Below are 19,846 nucleotides of genomic sequence, written 5' to 3' on the forward strand. Positions count from 1 at the left end.
ACAAGACACAGATGTGCACAGTGTTTTCGGGTAACACGAGACATTTTGATTTCCTTCTTGGTGCCCAGTTTAAATTAAAGCTTTGGTCTTGAAAGTGTCCTTTTCCAGGTTCATGGAGGCAGTCTTGGATAGGCATGACGATGGATGAGAGAGAGACAGTGATGGGAAGAATGTGATGGATGCAGAGAGAGCTCAGGATGGGGTGGGTCTCACCTGCCTGGCCTCACACTCTTGCCTCAGCTCAGGGGAGGCTGCCATCCTCGGGGACAGCCTCCAGTCTGGCCTTCCAGAACCTACCCTCCACCGCCCCACACTGCAGAGGGCAGCCTGCACTGAGGTCTGCCCGGGCCAACTGGTCCTGCCACCCCATGGGGCTCTCCTGGGGCTCTCCACGCTAGGGTGGGATGAAGGGAACAAGGCTGGCTGGGTCGGTCGGGCTCCCAGGCTGCGCAGCGTGGAGAGCGCAAAACTCAGGAGCCCAAGTCAAGCAAGAAAGTAATGGCTTAGTCTAAGTTCTTATCTGTCACCAGTGACAATGGATAATCAAGCTAAATGAAAAATAAACACCACGTGTTTTGCTACATAATCCAGTGGTGAGAGTAAGCACACTGTGCAAAACAGCCTTGGGGATGCGGCGGCCCTGCCCTAACACTGGCCTCAGGCCCAGCGCCTACTGTGAGGTCTCCGCGGGCGTCTGACCCACCTGCGCCTCTCACATCTTGAACCTCCTGTTAACAAGAACAGAGGGAGACACCATTAAGGCGGGTTCCGCGGCGCCAGGACGCTGCACTCGGCTTACTTCCCAGGGGCCACCATGTGTCCCCCTGCAGAGGTCCCAACAGAGGTGGGCAGTGAGGCAGACAGCAGGGCTGAAGCAGGGGATGGGGGGAAGGCGGGATGCGGAGAGGACAGACCGACACAGCGAGCAGGAGTATGATGGACGCAGGACAGCACAGAGCAGCAGGGCACGCTTCCCTCCTTCCCCGGCAGGGATTCACGCCCAGGTCCCATGCAGGGGCCTTGGTGCCCCCGGAGGGGGGAGACACTTCCCTTCCCATGGCTTCCATCAAGTCCCCACACTGGGGCTGGGCTCGGGCAGGCCCGCAGGAGGAAGGCGCATTGTGCTGGCCCCTGACCGGGCACCTGTCACCTGGCGGCTTCGACCTACCACAGAATCCAGCTCAGGCTCTTCCTCTTCCACAGCGACCCTGTCTTCAGCGGGTGTAGCCTCCGCTCTCGAGAGCCATGAGCCACTGGTCATACACAGCGAGGCCCGGGCCCAGAGTCCCATAAAGAGCAGGCGGGCGGGCCTGCGTTCACAGTGTGGGCCCACTCTCAGCCCCTGCAGCCCCAGCTCTCCCAGGAGTTGGGTGGGAGGGAGATGGTGTCCCCTGGGCACTGCAGAAAGCATTTTGTCACCTTAGGGCAGCGTTGGATTGGCTCCCTGTTGCTAAACAGCAAATAGCTCTCCATTCCGCCCCAAGATGGACCTGCCAGCCCTCCAGAGGCACAGAGCTTTGCTGTTCATGCCAGACAACAAAGGAGACCCTGACTCTCCGGGGTGCTTTTGCAAGAGTAGGACTACCTCAGCTAAGGTCCCACAGACTAGACCACCGCTGGCTTCCACAGGAAGGACTGCAGCCTGGACAGCCCAGCCAACAGCCACATGACTGAAAGGGAGGTGGGGCAGGACCATGAGTCTCTGGCCTGCTATCCCCAGTGTGATAAGTGGGCACAGGCTGGGAGAGTGGTCCAGATAAAAGGGATGGCAGCAGGAGCAGGATCTTTAGCTGCAGCGCCCTTGTGGGCCGTTTCTCCAATGAGGAAAATGAATGGCTGTAATCAAAGTGAGCACACTGAAGTAGCAGGGGGACACAGCCCTCTGGGACACAGGTGTGTCTGACACAGGGACCCTGATGGGTTTTCTTCTCCTGAAATCCATTTACTCCATCCTCCAATCACTTCATCTTTCTGCATCCATTTATTGAAGTTATGACCAGGGGTATGGGGTGCAGGGTGGGTATATGTGGCATGGGGGAGAAGGGTGGAGAAATTCAAGGTGTCCTTTTTTCAAAGTACTACTGAAATCGGGGCCTTGCTCTCCCATGTGGCCCCCATTCTTCCAGTCCAAATTAGAGATACTTGCAAAGAAAATCTCAGTCATAAATCTGCAAGGGGGCAGGGAGAACGGGGTTGAGGAAAGTTCTAGAACTTAAACCATATTCAGTTTAGGCAGATATTTCCCATGAGTGAGGACTGAGGCAGCTGGTGCCCTGGAGCGGGTTCACACACCATCATGGAGACCCTCCCAGCAGAACAGGCTAGGAGTCCCCAGGGCTTCAGGCCCTTCACGCAGTTCCTGAACACATTTGTCCTCCACATGGAGGACCTGTTTAAAGACTTTAAAGTGAACTGGCCAGAGAGGAGGTGCCCTGAGAAGCGTTTCCACATCTGCTCTCTGGCAATGGGGTGTTCCCTGCTGTTCACCCCTCGTAGTCTGCAGGAACCCACCCAGGCTCAGAGGTAAAGCTGCTCACACAGCCCAGGGAGGAGGGGCTAGATAAGTCCCTTCCCAGGTGGCAGGTGGTGGCAGGCCAGGTACTTGGGAAGAAGCTAGGGTGGGGCTAGGGCAAGTCAGTTATCCCTTGCCCTGAGAAGGTGGCACGGCTGTGTGGAATGAGAGGGCATAAGGCACATGCCTTTTCCTGGCTAGGCACCTCTGCTGGACTCGTGGGCTGCTCTGTGCACTGGCCAGATAGCCACACCCTGGTCTCCACGGGAATGCAGACTGCAAGTGTGTGCAGCTGCGTGAGCTGCTGAATGGGCACGGGCCTTCTACGAGAGGGAGTGGAGAGCTGGCTTGAGGCTCGGAAGCCAGGGCCATCCTAGATACAGTCCTGAGCACGCAGGCTCCGCGCTACCGACCCAGCCTCTGCACAACTACTTCTTCATAACTTAGCAGACCAAGAAGGGCCTTAAAAAGCACATAAATACAGGAGCCGGTGTGGCCACCAGGGCAGCAAAGCGCTGCTCGCCAGGGGAGTCCAAGCCCCTGCCCAGTCTGCGGGGGTCTGCCCTGGAGGAGGTTAGAGCGAGTGTACAAAGCGTCGGGAGCAGAGTGCACTGCAGTCGTCTCGAGGTGGTGGATAACTAGTTTTTCCTTTTCTGGGCAGCCTTTCTCTTCTTCTGTCGCTTCTTTTTTCCTATCTTTTCTTTTTTCCCCACTTTTTCTTCTCTGCGCCCCCTTAGATAAAATTAGTAGAACCATTAATGATGTTGCAATAAACAAGAGTTTGTCTCAGTCTGCACAATAGTTAATGCTGGCCCAAGTAGCACTTTCACTCTGTGTTCAGTCTCAGGCCTGGAGGCCCCTGGGCAAGGCTCTTGTTCACCAGTAACTCATTAAAATAAATTAGATATTTTCCTCTGATTCAAACAAATGTTAAATGGGTTTCCATAAGGCCTGTGAACTGGTTGCGGAGAATGCCCATTTGCCAGCCTGACCCTGGCTCCTACTGCCACCTGAGGCTCCCGTTGGGAGTGGGATCCCCATCTCAGAGGGTCCAGGAGGCACGCCCAGACCCAGAGCCCTCTATCTCACACCACCCTGCCCTGTTCTCATCAGACTTCCTCCCTTCTCAATGCAGAGTTGGACTCTTGCTTTCTCTAAAACATCTCTGCATTTCAAATCGAATAACACTTTGGAAGTTGGAGACCCCAGGTTCCGAAGGCCATCCAGGAAAGGAGAAAGAAGGCAGCCCGATCCCACCTTCTTCTTTCTGGATGGCTGAGAACTCTGCCTAGGAGTGACTGGGATTGTTCTGGAGAGCGAGGGAGAGAGCTGGTTAGCAGAATTTTATTAGAGCAACTGGCTCGTGACTGTCACATTAAAATTATTCAAGCTGAATGGTATTTAATGATTTATGGGGTAAGGCCACCTGTTCCTGTGAAAGCTTGATATTAACCATGGCCTGGAGTAATGGGATTTTTACATGGGAAATGTAAAAGCTTGATATTACTAGGGTTGGGTCTCTGGAGATTACATGGGGATGTTAGGAGAACCGAGGAGGAGGAGGAGGAGGGAGGGGAAGAGGAATTAGTCAAATATTATTCTTCAGAAAACTAGCACTGCTACTTCCATCTGGTTAAAAAAAAAAAAAAAAAAAAAGACAAAAACTGAGCTGCAGATCTAATCTGCTCATGAGAAAAGCCCATGCACTGTCACTCAGGCAGGGACTCTACAGAAAGGATCTAAGGCACCTGACCAGCAGACAGCTTATTTTTATAAACTTCAGAAATGTATTTGAGCTCCATCTCTAACAACTAGTGAATTTTATTTCTGATAAATGAATTCCCACATACAGTAGGAGGTTTATACCATGAAACAATTAGCATTTTATTGCTAGTGCATATAATGTCACATTTGATACAATCTTAGTACAAGTGAAAAAATACACTGTGGCTAACATTGAAAAGCTGCAATCACATTTATATATCATATATATTTCTTTACAAATTGCCAGTAGTTTAAGATAATAAAGAAATGTAACCTACTGACATTCATATGGCTCCACTTCCAATATATGAATTGCTCGACTATAAATATATTCTGAAATACATTTGTTTTCTAAAGAAACGTAAAAAAAAAAAAATGTGCACGAAAATATATATAAAAAAAATGCCTTGCAAAGTTAGAAATACCACCAGGACCATCTGTGGATCACATTTATGCATGGAAAACTTCATCTTGCCAACATTTCTGATTGGAACCCGAAACCCTGTTGTGGCTTCAGGAGGAGGAGTTAGTGGCAAGAGGATGGTTTATTCATTTATTTTTTCACTTCTGGTTTCAGAAACCTCAGAGTTTATAGAGCTTCCATGGCCATGTAGAGCTTCCATAAGCTTCAGAGGCAATCACAGAAACCAAATTCTTCAAAGCAAGCTCTCAGATTTAAAATTACATCTGATTCTGCAAACTCTTGTCTTTTGTGGGAAGTGGGAGCACGATCTCACATTCCCCAGGAGAGAGCCGGCTCCATTCTGGAGGAGGCCCAAGACGGATCTCACAGAGGGCCCCAGCTGAGGGGATGGCAAAGGGACGAGAGGGGTGCAGGGCGGGAGCCCTGGTGAGCACCCTCCTCCCTGCTGGTGTGGCATTGATCAGGCTACAGAAATGAGGAGCAGAAGCAAGATGAAGCATGCTCTTGGAGGCACAGGGAGGGTTGGCATGGCCGGGAGAGGATCTCTGAGCACAGTTCCTGGTGACAGTGGCTTCTACATGGAGCCCACAGATCTAATCACTGCACTTGAAAGGGGGGGGTGAAGGCAGTGGCAGCTGCCTAGCACTCATCAGTGTCTGAGAGCCACACAGAGCAGTCATTCCAGCAGAAGCACACTCTGCAGTCTCTCCAGCCTCAGTGTCTGGAGGAGGGACACTTTTTTTGAGCTCCCTGCTAAGCCATCACCGAACTGTGCCCAGACTCCCCAGGGCAGAAGAGGAGAAGCTCCAAAACAAACCAAATACAGATCTTGAAGTAATCACTGATTTAAAAAATGATCATGAGAATGATGATGATGATGATGATGATGATGAGGGAACTGACTAGTGGAAATGCTGTTGGGATAATACAATTTCTTAGGAAAACACCAGTTATAAAAGCCCCAATATGCAAGGGTATGGGACATGGACGGATACAAGCTGCAATATCGTACCATATGCTAAAAATGCAATGTCTATATGCTGGCAAACCTCAGGCCCGATCCCAGATCAATGTGCCACCCCACAGACACCCCCAGCCTCATGATCCAGGCCTTCCTCCCCCACACTTTTGCCCTTTCATCTCTCATAACGTTTAGCTTTCCTCAAGTGGATCTAGTGGAAAGTCCTTTCTGGCTGTTGTGCTTACTTGTTTAAAAATTTCTCCAGGTGTTCCTGAACCCACTTCAACTTCGTGTCAATGCACACTTGTCTGTTGTTGTTCTTCAGCCTTGCCCTGCCGAGACAGAAGAGGCGACAGCGCACCGCTGAGTGGGGGCCGCTGCTGCCATCCGCGCACCCACTCCCTGCTGCCTGGCTAGGACCCTCGCCGGGGCCAGGTGCTCCACTGCACAGGCTCGGGCTCAAGAGCTGCTCAGAGTGTGCGGGGGAGGACACAATGGCACTGAGGCACGTTCCACTGCAGAGATATGACACGTGCAAAAAGTCTCTAGAGGCGCATCCAGGGAGAATTTGCACAGGGAACATCTGAGGTGGTCTTTGAAGGGTGGATAGGAGCTTGGCAAATGAATGAGGGGAAGGGAAAAACAAGAGCGAGGACAGGGTGCATTGAGGATGTGGAGGAAGGGTGGGGGACAGCATGCTCAAGAAGCCTGTGGCCAGATGCAAGGAAGACTGGAGAGTGACAAAAACAGATTTTTGTTTTGATGGATCATCTTGATGGAACATGCTAAGACTTAAGGACAGACTTAAGAGGAAGCTTGGAATAAGCTTGGAGGCCAGCGATGTACAAGAAGTTACTGCAATAGTGAGGTGGGGTGACAACAGTGCAGGTGGGGGAGGGACAGTTCAGGTGGTTTGCCAGAAAATGGTTTCCTGGGAGATTTTTACAGGGTCACTGAATATTCCACAGTCTCATTCATTTTTAAGAAGCTCAGATGGAACCTTCCTCCAACTTCTTACCTCCACGCACAGCCTCCCTTCATGAGACCTGAAAAGGACCCGGACTCCTGGGGAGGACCTGGATTTATCTCTCTGGACCCCTTTCCATAAAGCCCTGGGTGCGAGGTAATCCCACGCAGCTCGAAGACATCCCTAGCCAGCCACTTAAGGATCTACAAGGAAAACTAAAACCCAGCCTGGTGGCTCAGGGACACCCATGGGAGTCTGCATGCAGCCTGCCCACTTAGTGAAGGAGGTGTGCAGAGGAGGGGTGTGGCTTGGAGGAGGGCACACCAGGATGTGAATCTGCGTGCCGCCATTTATTAATTTAGTATTTGCCCAGACTCGAGAATCGTATTAGGCATTTTCAACTTCAAGGTGCATTTGCTGGCAAGAGAACCAGTGTAATCTGTGCTGTTAAGCAGGTCCACGCAAGCTACCTTAAATATCTTTAAAATATCTCTCACAAAAGATATAGTATTTTATTATTGGCAAAGCAGTAAAAAAAAAGACTTATTTTCTAGAGCCATAAAATATATTGTAAATGACAAACACTTTCAAGGCAGCAAAGGCCAGAAAAAAAAAAAAAAAAGACAAAGAAACCTAATACACTTGGTGTTGGGTGAAAAAGTCTTCAGAAAGTTGCAGCATGTTTTCCAACTGTTGTGCCTCATTCCACTTTGAGCACTAGGACTTTTGAGCAAGCAAATCCTCCCCAGACAACTCTGCCCTCACCTCCTAGACATGAGGGGGTGTGAGCGCAAGCAATGGACTGTCCGGCTTTCTTCCTGCACCTCTCCCAGCTCCTGCACCCCAGCAGAGAGTGTGTTGTGCCTCCTGTATGTGTAACTTTGGTTTTCTTTTTTTTCCAATGAATGACATCAAATGTTAGCAGCTGCCATGAACACCACACAAAAGCAAAAACTTGTGCATTCTACTTGAGAAAATGCAGTTAAGTCAGCTTAAAATTGTGAGGTTTCACCAAATGGTTAAAGATGACTTAAACTGAATTTGGGTCTTGTGAGTTTTTGCCTAGTGAGAAAGGATTAATTTAGAGCACCAGAGCCCTAAAACCTGCAGGACAGATACAACTGTTTCTAGCAAAGGGCTGGCTAATTTACTGGACTTCAGGTGAAACCTTGGTGAAGCCCCTGCTTTCTTAGGTCCAGAGACGTCCAGCTGTGCTGTGCTGAAGGGAGGAAGCTTGGAAAGAAAATACAAGGACCACTATGAGCACAGCAGGGGGCCAAGGGCAAGAGTGACTTTTGAAACTCATGCCTGGTAGCATACTCAAAGTCCTCAAGGGTAATAACAGCTGCGACTAATTAAGCCAAGTTCAAGGCTGGGCACTTGGAAGGTGTCATTTCTATGCCTGTAACAAGACTGGGAGTCAGATGGGACTGTCCCCATTAGTGCAACATCCCTGAAGGAGGATGTTCAAGACTTACACGATCTGAAGGGCGCAGTTCGGAGTGTTGAGGATTTTGAGATGCTTGACGTTGGCTCTGGCAACATGGCTCTCGAAGAATCGGCATGGACATCTGTAACTTAGGCTGACAGGTTTCCCTAGAATAGGTAATGAGAACAAGGCAACTTGTTACCCTACCAGGCCTTGGGAAACAGATGTGTCTGGGTCTGCAGCCAAGAGATAAGAGCGATGGTGGATTAGGGATCCAGAGCAATGGGATCGATGGGATGAGCTACAGGTTATGGGTGCATTCTGAGAAAGGCCATCTCCTGGGGCAGCACAGTGAGTTCTGGCTGGATTCGGGCTCAGCTTCTGAAGGGCAAGAGGACAAAAAAGACTGGGGAGACCTGGACCCTAGGAGGGTGGGGGAATTAAATCAGAAGCCACATGCTCAGGTGTCTCAAGATAAAGGTAGTAAAACTACAGAAAATAATGGTTTCAGTCCAAGGTACTGAGATTCCCAGTTTTTTTTTTTGCAAAATAAATTCCTCCAGGAATTGAGAACTGAGAAAGACCTCTCTAGTCAGGGAAGGCGGAGGGGACAGAAGGAGGCTCCAGGCTCCCCCCTCCCCCGGCAAAGGCCTCCAGAGGGCACCACTGCAGCTCTGGGCAGTGCTGCCCTCCCCCACCAGCAGGCTTCCCTCCTCACCTCCACTTTAAGCCCTGGAAATCACAAAAGAATCCGGGGCTGGCTTCCTACCTGGGAGTCCCCAGAGGCCAGGGAAAGGTCCCACCTTCTCCCCAGCACTTCCCCAAAAGCTTGGAGATTAGTGAGGCTGGAGTTAATGTGGCTTTCATCACCCAGGCAGGGATGCTGCAGCCTCCTGGATTGTATTACTATCTTTGTTTGCCAGTTCACCAATTTGCAAAATACCATAATTGACACTCATTAGTGTAAATTAGTAGGGGCTCCCGAACCCACTGCTCATCCTTTAAGTCTAGAATTACAAGCCCTGGGGGGCTGGGATTTGTTTTTTTGTTTGTTTGGTTTTTTTCCCCCAGTAGGTTTTATCCGAGCCCCACTTAATATCCCAAATTATTTGAATTTGTGGACTTTTGCATCAGGGATTAAGTGTATGTCTGAGAATATTTAGTCCAGAGATTTTTTTTTTTTTAGTTTGCCTGTTTACAGATTTTTGAGAGGGCTCTGGGTGGTTCTGAAGTTCTGCACCTTTGGGAAAGCATGCTGGGGAAGTCAGAAGAAATCTTGTGAGTGAGGGGCTTAATTTATTTTTTTCTCTACAGGCTGCATTCAGTTAAGGAACAGTGTGCTTTGGAACAGCACTGTATTTAGCCAACAAGTCAGGGGAAAAGAAGATCCCCTATAACTCTCCCCATCAAACACACAGGAGGAGGAAGCCTGGCGTCTAGTGCTCAGTGACTCACTGCACAGACCTCGGAGCAGCCCTCATGCACACCTGATCTCACTCCAGCACAGGGTCCCTGCAAGGGAAGTCAGTATTGCCCTGTCACCATTATCACCTAGGAAAGGGACCCAAGGGCTGGGGGCCTGGCAGCCCGGGTAACACAATGGAGGAACCAAAGCCTCCCCTCTGAGGGTTGCACCTCTGGGTTTCCCTGGATTTCTCTGGGCTCCTCCTGAGGTCTGAGCTGAGGGTGGCAGCGGGGAGGAGAACTGAAGCTGGGTGGCTAGTGGTGAGGGAGGAAGAGCTCTACCCCAGAGCTCCAGTGAGCTTGAAGGTGCACAGTACAAGTGGGGTGGGAGGGGGCTGCTATTCTCCTGCATCCCTGAGAAGCTGTTCTGCTACTAACCAAGCAGTGGAGATCAAGCCAGAAATCAGAGCCCCTTCAGAGCTCAAAACACAGGCTTTCTCTCTTTTCTCTTCCCCAACACCCCCTGGGATTATCCATTTCCTTCAAAGGCAATTGTTATTTCTATTCCCAGGACCCAATAGCTTACCTGTCCCAAGGGAATTTCAACAGGTTTTTTAAAGTGACAGAGCCCCCAGTGCTCTGTCCACCTCGTGTGCTTACCTCCAGCTTTCTGTTAGTATTACTAACTTTTCCCGCTGTTTGGATGTAGCTCTGTGTACAAGCAAGAGTCCTGACTGGCTCAGATTTGGGACCTGATAAGCTTGGCTGCTCCAGCAGTTTCCTGAGCCTTCCACTCTGATGCAGACAAGAGCCCCTCCAAGCAGCCCTGGAATGAGGCCCACTGTGGGTTCAACCCTGGGCACCCACCAGCCCAGCTGGTTGACCCAGGTCAGCCAACGGGGGGAGGGCAGCAGCCCAGGGGCAGCTTGGGGACTAAGTGTGGGGCCAGAGGGCACATAGGCGCCAGGAGAAAAAAAATGCATCCTGATGATGTATGCAAGGAGAACCAGACCTGCCTGGAGCCAGGGACCTTGATCTGGCTACTAGGCTGCCAAGAGGCAGCCCTGAGGAGCAAGCAACCCAACATTCCTCGGGGTCAGAAGGAGTAGTGGGTGAGGCACCCCACTTTCTCTGTGCTTCCCCCAGGTCAGCTGCACCTAGGACTAAAGACCTGGTTCTCTGCATTCTAGTCCCTTCCACAGCTCCTCAGGGGAGGGAGCTGCACCATTTCCCAGAGACATGTACTACCACACCTCCACCCTCACCAGACCACTCAATTATTAACCCCCAAGCCAGAGTGCCACATGCCCGGGGGTCAGTGTGGTGCCCCACGCCCAGCGGGTAGTGTGGAGACACAGCCTCCAATACTTTCCAGCAAGGAGAAAAATTCTAAATTGCAGTCAATCTGAACCCTCTGCAGCTCTGACCGGAAACTTGCTATGATTTTGGAGAGCACTTTCCAGGCAGTCAGCCGCGACCCTGGCCAGCCCAGGCTCTCGCGCCGGTCCCGCCACGGGCTCCTATGGCGTCCGGTCCAGTGCCAGCGAGGACGCGGCGGTCCGCTCTGCACCGACCCAGCCGAGCGCACTGGGCGCGCTGGGACTCAGGCCGTAGCTGCACCAGGAGCACTCAAGAATGTCCTTCGACCCTTTGTAAGAAACTTCGTAGCCAGGGAAGGGCAGCGGTCTGACTGACGTGGTTTTGTTTTGTGTTCAGAGGCAACAGTTTATTTTGGTTTGCAGCAGCGGTGTCCCGTGACTGCGCTGCGAGTTTTCTCTTCAGCATAAAAAAGCCCTCTCCTAGTGAAACGGGACACCACGTTCCAAGGGGCCCAAGGCCTTGTAGCTCTCATTCCGAGGCAGCGCGAGAGCGCTCGGCCGGCCGGTGACAAAGGCGCCTGGCTGCAGGTGTGCTTGGGGGGCTGGGGAGGGAGCACAGGCCCGGACGGCCCCTGGGCCTCTCTCCCGTGACCCCGGGAAGTGGCAGGGAGGCTGTGGCTGGACGCGTGCCCGGGTCCGCGTCGCTGCGGACCGCGGGGCTGTGCAGAAGCGCGGCCGGCCCGGGGCATAAGCCCGACAGCTGCGCCACGCGGCCCGCCGCCCTTGGCCCTGAGCCCCGCGAGGGTGCGGGGAGAGGACATGCTTGGCGTGGCGGGACGCCGCGCAGCTGCACCCATGTCGCGGGCAGAAGGCGGGCTTCGCAAAGCCCTCTCTCACACTTGCGGCGCCAGATCGCATCTCTCCAGCACTGTGCGCAGGGGGACCTCGGAGCTGGAAACCGAGCCCGGCGCGGGAAGCCGCTAGCTGGGGGCGGTGGGCGGGCCGCAGGCCGGGGTCCGCGGCTCCCGACCTGGCTCCCCACTCGCGCGCAGTCCCGCGCCGGCTCCGAACGCGCCCTCGGCGCGCTGCCGCCCAGTTATCCTGCCCGACCTCGCCCTGCAGCCCGCTCGTGGGCGGGCGGCCGCTCCGTGCAGGGCTCAAAGCCTGGGGGGACGCGTGGGGCTTCGGACGCTGCACCCCGAGGGAGCGCGTCCTGCGAGGCAATCTGCCTCCACGTGCCCTGCGCCAAGGGGCGCCAACTGGGGTCGCGCGGGGTGGCGCGAGAGCAGAGGAGCCGCGGCCCCGCACCGAGCCCGAAGCCCGGAGTGCCGCGCGGGCCCCAGCAGCCGAGCGCACTCACCGTCGCTGAGGCAGAGCGCGGCCAGCACGAGGGCCAGCACGGCGATGACCTTGGCGTCCATGGCGCGAGCGGGCGGCGGTGGCGGCGGTGGACGCGGGCCGGACGCGGAGCTGGCGCGGCGGCGGTCGGAGAGTGAAAGTGCGGCGGCGGGAGGCGCGCCCGGCACTTTAGAGGCGAGAGCGCGGCGGGAGGGGCGGGGCGCGCGGAGAGGGGCGGGCCTGCAGCCGAGTCCGCGGTGGCCTGGGTCTCTGACGCGCGCCCCCTCCCGCCCCTCCTCGGCGCGCTCGGTGCTCCTGGGGCCGCACTGCGCTCCGGCCTTTGACCTTCTCAGGCCCCGCTGGGCCCCGCTCCGAGGGTATGGCCTCTAAAAAGGCCCCCAGCCGCGCCCTTCTCGTACCCATTATACAGACGGAGGGACTGAGGCCCTTAGGCGGAAAGTGGGAGACATGGGGCCGCGGGACTTGGCATTTCGATGGTGGGGACTGAATGAGAACCTATGAAAAACAAGTCAGTAGGTCCTGCGGTGAGGGCCAGCTGGGCCTTGGCGTCCCAAGGTAGCCAGACGTGTCCTGTTTTCTGTGCGCAGAGCCTCCAGCGGACCACCGGCCCAGACTCACTGCGAAGCGGCCAGGAAGATTCGGCTGCAGGAATGGAACCGGCCTTTGCGGTCGGTAACTCCGATTCCAAGCCAACGCCATCACTAGCCGAGCCTCAGTTTCCTCACCTGTAATACTGGCGTTTTCAAATAGGGTGTTGTGCCGCTGAAAGGAAACAAAAGCGGTTCGCCCTGGCGGCTCTCGGTGACCGCTGACCCTGAGTTCACTCAGCCCTGTACCTCTGTTCTCTTAAGGTGGAGTGGGCTAATCACAGTTCCCACCCCGCAGAGAGGGGCTGGAGGACGAGTGAGACCCCCCCTGCCCCCAGCGAAGCTCTCATCAGCGTGTCAGGCACATAGTACGAAATAAATGGAAGCTGGAAATAACTCTCCAACCTTTAGCATTTCCTGCCTCTCCGCAATGAAAGCCCAGCGAGACCCAAAGCGATGAGAGGAGAACTCCCCAACTTTCCCACTCCCCCACCCCCGCCCGGTGTCCTAGGACGGTGCCAGAGAGCCACACACACGGAGCCGTGCCTCGGCAGTGTCCAGCCCTCCTGCAGGCCGCCCCCCACCCCCACCCCCACCCCCACCCCCACCCCCACCCCCACCCCCACCCCCACCCCCAGACCCTGAGACGTCCCCAGCCGACCCGGGAAGGGGCTGAGGAGGGCGCCCCTTTGGGCCTCGCTCTGTGACCACAGGCGGCTCCAGCCACCTCTCCCTGCCCTTTGCCACGTAGCCAGCCAGTGGAGTGGGTTCTGTCCCCGCGACCGTCCGAGGGGCGTGCAATGGACCTGTGCCTGGGGAGTCCCGGAGTCCTGACCTTAGGGGACTGGACGAGGCCCGCCAGGGGGTCACGGGGACGCGGGCTGTCAGCAAGAGGCTGCGAGGGCTCTGGGACTTCAGCGGTCAGGACGGGTGTCTTCTGCTCAATTTTCCCCCGAAAACCACTTTGGCCACCGGTTAGATACGCTGTGGGTCTGCACTCATTCATCCATTTACCCCGGCCCGAGCCCACTTCTGGACACTGGGTTTACAACCAGGAACCCCACTGACTTGATCCCTGCCCTTAAGTAACTAGCTGTCTAGTGAAGACGGAGGTCCTCGGGCATTCCTGGTCCTTCGTCTAAGTCGCAGGACAGTCGTCTCCAAGCGGGCGAGCCCAGGCGGGCGGCTGGCTTCGGGCGCCCTCTGCTGCCCGCTCGGGGATCCAGGTGGACTATGGCTCAGGCTCGCCCCTGATATCAGCCTGCGCACCCTGATAAAAGGTGTACGTGGAGTGGGACGCGCGCCGGAGGGGGGAAGGTAAATCCCACACCTGGGTATAGGGCCGCGCCCTGGAGCCCCGATTCCCACCAAAGCAGCGCGGAGCCTCGCCCATAAGGTTGGCCTAAGCAAACCCTAACGCCTCCTGATGCTTCATTTTTGTTACAAAATCAGGTGGGCAGGCCTTAGGTGGGCTCGGGGAGTGGCCAGCGTGGGCTGAGGCGGAGGCCAACCAGGGCCTCAGGCCTGGCCGCTGCCCCTCCGGAAGAGGAACCGGAGGCCCTAGGACAAAAATTAGTGTGGGACTCATCAGTGCCCGTCACTCCCCCATTCATTCCTTTAAATACTTATTGAGCACCTACCATGTGCTAGACATGGGCTAAATATTTGGAATACTTGACAGGGAAAGCAAAAACCCCAGCCTCCTGGAGTCTGCATCCTGGGGTGGGATGTGGGAGGTGGGGTGGGCAATGGCACTGAACCTAAGTAATGAAGCACATAATACGTAGGAGGTCATTACGTGCTGTACAATGGAGGCGGGAGGATTAGGATTTTGAATACGGTGGCCAAGGATCTATAGTATAGGTAAAATATCCACAATTTTACAGTTGGAAGAAGAGGTGGGGACTTCAGTACAAACCACACACTAATGGGCCATCAGTCTAGCCTTTTAAAATTGAATTCTACGCTCAGCCTCAGGGCTTTGGGGCAGCAGAGCCCACTGCCCTTTCCCCTCTGTCCCTTGCTTATGCTCAGAAGGCCCCACCTTTCTTTCTCTGCCAGAGAATTCATATTACCCATTAAGGACCAAAGCAGCACCACCTTCTCTTCCAGCTCTCTCTCATGCAGCACGGGCAGTGCAGGGAACTGCTCCTGCCCAGGGAAGCCTTAGATTTAGAGTTCAAGGTGGGAGGCAGGGGTCTGGTTGCTGGGTTAACAGCAGGTGCATGTTCTTGGCTGGGTTGTGTGCTATGGTCTCTACAGCCCTGGCACAGACATCTGGACATCCCCTCTGCCTGGCCTAGACTGTCCACTCCTTCTGGGTTCAATGGCTGGGCTTGGCAGAAGGAACCTCAGCACAAGGTTGAAGGTTTTCCCTAAATCAACATTGCACAGGGTGCAACTAACAAGGTGCCTTTCGTTGGTACTCTAAAAGCTTTGTTTTAAAAAATATAGATTTATATATTTATTTTTTAAAGTAATAAGGAAAAAACTTTAGGTGCACATAAAAGCCAGACATTTCAGATTTTTTAAAAAATATATGATTCAAGTTTTAAAAGTAAGTCAATTTAAACTAACAGAGCATGTAATCATCTAAGTAATTAGAGACATAGCAAAAATTCTGACCGTAATAAAAAAGATCTGAAGTCTGAAAATGCTGTCTAAATGAAGAACATTTTTTGTATTATTTGACACTCTTCCCTCCTCCCCTTTTTACATAAGTCATTTGTCCCCAAAGTGGTACAATATAAAATCAGACAGGGAGGTATGGCATCTTCCTCACTCGCCTACCAGGAGAGGTTGGAGAGGGCTCAGATCCTAGGAAGAGTGTGGGACGTATGGGATTCCTGGACACACTAGGCCATTCACCCCTGTCAGGAGTGCTTCCCCTCCCAGCTCCCAAGCAGGCCTAAGGGCCACAGTCAGGGGCCACTGCATGTGCTCCGCCTCTTCCCTCACTCCCCCCCCTCCCCACCTTTGACACATTGCACTGGGGTTCAGGAGTAGGTGTTCTACTCTGGGAACCAGGAGGCCTGGTGAGGAAGACAAATGCTCAGAGCCTTGCTACTGCCATCTGTGGAGTGGACACACTAGTCGTTACGGTTGGTGTTGGATTTAGTAAGCGTAAAGCCACGTGTCACAGAGAAGGCCCTTAGGAAGGTACTCCAGGGCTCTAGCTCTATCTGCACAAGACCTCAGCTTACCTTCCTGAATTTTTCACCATTGGTTCTTACAAAGACCAAACTCGCAGAGTAAGCTCTATCTCAGCTTTGAAGACAAGGAGCCCGAAGCTCAGGGTGGTTGAGGGCCTTGGCTGCTGTGTCAGACCCAGCCTGGGGCAAAGGCACAGCTCTCTGGGACCAGCGTCTCTGGATTCTGGAACATCAGCAGAGGCTTGGGAGTGTGCTTGGGGACACAGGTCACTTCTTGGCAGTCATCCAGGGAGCCTCTTGGAGTCTTGTACCTAGAACTGGGGCTTGGCATTTGTCGGGCTGGCCATGTTTTTCCTCACTGGATCCCAAATTAGTCTCAGGAACCAGTTCCAAAGAGCCCCAGGCCAGCCTGGAGGTAAAGATCCCAGGGGGCTGAGCTGGTCCCCACTTGCTTGGGGCACATATGCCAGCAAGGCTCACCTTCAGGGAACACGCAGGTCCAGCAAGCCAGGACTGCCATCCAAAGTGGCCCTGCCCAGAGACTCTCCCTTGACTTTCCCAAGGCAGGGGTGGTCTGAGAATATAGGAATAACAACTTAGTTTGTCCTGTATTCTCACAACACAAAATACTTTGGTGGCCTCAGACGTGTGGGGGCTTCTTTCCACACACCAAGCACGCAGTCCTCCAGTAGCAGATAACAGTTGGGTGTCCTCTACTTCAATTCAATTCTGACACTTTCTACCTGAAGGTTGCACCACATCCCACAGACTGACGGCTCAGTCCCACAAGACTGTCACCCATTTCCAATGCTGGTTGCAAGCCCCAGGTTGTTCTATCTGTACCTCTGACCAACTGACATGCTATAAATTGAGGTTTCCACCTTGGTTTGCATTAATTTGCTAGAGTGGCTCACAGAATTCAGGGAAACACTTATGTTTACTGGTTTATTATAAGGGACATTACAAAGGAAACATGAAGAGATGCATAGGAGAGGTGTGGGGAAGGGGCGCGGAGCTTCCATGCCCTACCTGGGCACCACCCTCCAGGAACTTCCCCATGTTCAGCTGTCCCGAAGCTCTCCAAACCCAGTGCTTTCTGGATTTTTGTGGAGGCTGCATTACATAGGCATGATTGATTAAGTCACTAGCCACTGGTGATCCACTAACGCTAACCCCTCTCCCCTTTCCAAAGGTTGCAGGGTGGGGCTGAAGGTCCCAACCCCCTAATCCTGCCTTGGTCTTTCCAGTGACCAACCCCCATCCTGAAGCCACCTAGGGGTCCCCAGCCATCAGTCAACTCATTAGCATACAAATAATACTCTTATTACTCCAGAGATTCCAAGGTTTTAGGATTGATACGCCAGGAATCAGGGACGAAGACCAAATATATATTCCACAATACCATAGGTGAAGACCAAATATGTTTCACAACATCACAAGACGTATTTCCTGGGACATGCCCCAAGAGCATCAGACTACCAGAGCTAATGTTCTAGGGAAAATCAGACCCAAGAGCCCTGAGCGTTCAGACCTGTGACCCCAGCTTCACACCTATTCCCAGTTCTGCCTGCACCCCATGGAGAGAAGGTGGGGAATCAGGTCTGGACTTGGTCTGCTGTTCCATTCCCAGGCACACCCCTCTCTCCTATCACCCCTGCTTCTAGACAGACTAGGCTCAGCAGTGGGGGGCTCCACTGAAGTTTCTAAAATTGGGATATGCTCCAGTTCCTACCTATCATCTACCTGTCAGTGATGGGCAGTGTGAGCCCCCAGAGGGTAAGCAACATTCGCACAGGAGTCACTAGCCTTGTGCACTTCAAGCCACCTTTATCCTCACCTCTACCCTCTGAGGTGGGCTCAGTATTCATCCCATCCCTCAGAATAGGAGACTGAGATCGCACAGCTATTATTTGGCCGAGCTGAGATTTAAATCCACTCTGCAGTAGGGCTGTTATTGGTGAAATAGGAAAGAGTGGGTTTGCCATATAAAACACAGAAAAACAGCCCCATTATTTAAATTTCAGACAGACAACAAGTTGGGATTTTTAGTATCAGTATGTTCCAAATATTGCATGGGGCATACTCATAATAAAAAGAATTATTTGTTGTTCATTTGAAATTCAAGTGTAACTGGGTGTCCTGTATTTGCATTTCCCGAGTCTGGCAACCCTACTTCAGAGCCTTCTCTCTTCACAGCACGAGGGACCCCTCCCTGGGGGCTTTCGACCTGTGCCTTCAGGACACATGGAGGGAGGCTAGGAAGGCAAGTTCTAGAATTACCCACTTCTCTGTGAGGGAGTTTCTTGAGTTTTTTAAAGACAGAGATGCTGTGAAGTGATGCCTTAAAGCAATAAGAGAACGAGATTTCTTTGCCCTCCTCTCTGCTCTGAGCAGTTTAACACGGCACCCACCCAACACCGCCCTTCCAAAAATAGGCAAGGAGAGGCAGGTCTCTTCTCCCTGGCAACCCTCCTCTTCCTCTGGTCTGGGCAGATGTAAATGAAGCCCAGCTAGGACACCCTTTCTTCTGTTTCAGGTGGCACAAGCTGTGTATGGGGAAGGGGAGCAGCCATATCCCAGGACAGGGAACCACATGAGCAGGAGTCTTGTTGCTGGGTTTCTGCAGAGGAGGAAAGAAACCAAGTGCTACTTTGGGTTGTGGAGGAGGAGCTGGGCCTGCTGCCTGCACATATGCTCCCCGCAGTCAGAGAAGCCAGGATTCTGGCCCCACTGGCCTCCTTATTCAGAGGAGGGACCTGTACTTCTTCCTCCACCCTATGTCATTCACAGTGGCCGGGTATCTAGGGTCTTATAGCACAGATGTGCTGGACAAGACCGCCCATGGAGGCTGCCCACAGAGGCTTCCAGGGCTGAGTGTAAAGGCGGGCTCCACTGGCAGCCTGGCCCAGGGGATGTAAGTTGGAGATGGACTCAAGTGGGAAGGACCACCCAGCACCTCTGAAGTATCCACCCATCCACTCATCCACCTGCCCATCTACTCATCCATTTATCTATCCACCCATCTATCTATCAACCCAACCACCCACCCACCCATCCATCCATCCATCTAACTTCATCTACCCACCCACCCATCCATCCATCTAGCCTCTCAACCATCCATCTCCTCCTTTATCCACCCATCCACCTGGCTGTCCCCTTCAACCACTCCACATCAGTCCTCTCCAGGTGCTCTAGTCCTGAGAGGTCTTTCCCATGATGAACAGAAAGACATGCTTCCTGCTTCCTGGACCACAGGGAAAAAGAACCAAGCACCAAGGGCCCCAAACCTGGAGATTATTCTGCAAGCCTTATTCTTGAAACAGATGAAAACCTTCGTTTTTCTTTTTGCTGAAGGAATGGCCCTCTCTGAAAGGCAGGCAGTGCTTCCTGGAGAATGCCCATCTAGGCACGAGCTGAAGAGAGCAGCACCTGAGCTCGCATCACTCCCCAGTGCCCATCCATGAGTTTCCTCCATAAATTACAAAAAAGAAAAAGAAAGAAGAAAGATAGCAAAGAAACAAACCTTGATTTCTCTGTTTACTCCTCTGCATTTAATGGGCAGTTGTTAACATGACTGAAACCATCTGATGATTTTTACCGAATGGAAAAAATCTCCCTACAGGGGCAATAAAACAAATATTCAGGATGGAGAGAGGCAGTCGTAAAAGACATTACCCGGCTGTAAACAGAGGCGGGTGGTGGTGATCTATTACCCCTGCCCCAGCAGCTTTCAACAAAGTTCTGGGATTCCAGGAGAGGCTCTGACCCGAGGCAATATTTACTTCTGTGGCTTCTTCGGCAGGTTAGTATGGGTATAATTCTGTCTACCAGTTGACTGGAGCTGAGGTTTTGAGCAGGAAGCCCAAACCCCGAGCTCTCATAACTCAGAAGAGTTAGGCACTCCTGCCCAGAGTGTGCCAAAAAAAGCACACCATATTGTTCTGGCTGGGTGGTGTGCAGGTCCCTGC

General features: G+C 53.1%; 1 protein-coding gene across 2 annotated transcripts; it reads right to left on the bottom strand.

Moving 5' to 3' along the window:
* Positions 1-2,991: 2,991 nt before the first annotated feature.
* CXCL12 (C-X-C motif chemokine ligand 12) lies at positions 2,992-12,261 on the bottom strand. Of its 2 annotated transcripts, XM_063086832.1 has the most exons (4): positions 12,141-12,261; positions 8,107-8,224; positions 5,907-5,993; positions 2,992-3,244 (listed from the first exon to the last, which is right to left on the bottom strand). In XM_063086832.1, exons 1-4 carry the CDS (start codon positions 12,199-12,201, stop codon positions 3,151-3,153), a joined length of 360 nt encoding a protein of 119 aa, XP_062942902.1. In that variant the 5' UTR covers positions 12,202-12,261; the 3' UTR covers positions 2,992-3,150. The 2 variants fall into 2 exon arrangements, with proteins under 2 accessions (XP_062942902.1, XP_062942900.1); XM_063086830.1 differs by lacking the exon at positions 2,992-3,244 and having other exon boundaries at positions 4,386-5,993.
* Between the last annotated feature and the right edge of the window lie 7,585 nt (positions 12,262-19,846).

This window comes from Cynocephalus volans, chromosome 2, assembly GCF_027409185.1.
Source record: "Cynocephalus volans isolate mCynVol1 chromosome 2, mCynVol1.pri, whole genome shotgun sequence".
Lineage (NCBI taxonomy): Eukaryota > Metazoa > Chordata > Mammalia > Dermoptera > Cynocephalidae > Cynocephalus > Cynocephalus volans.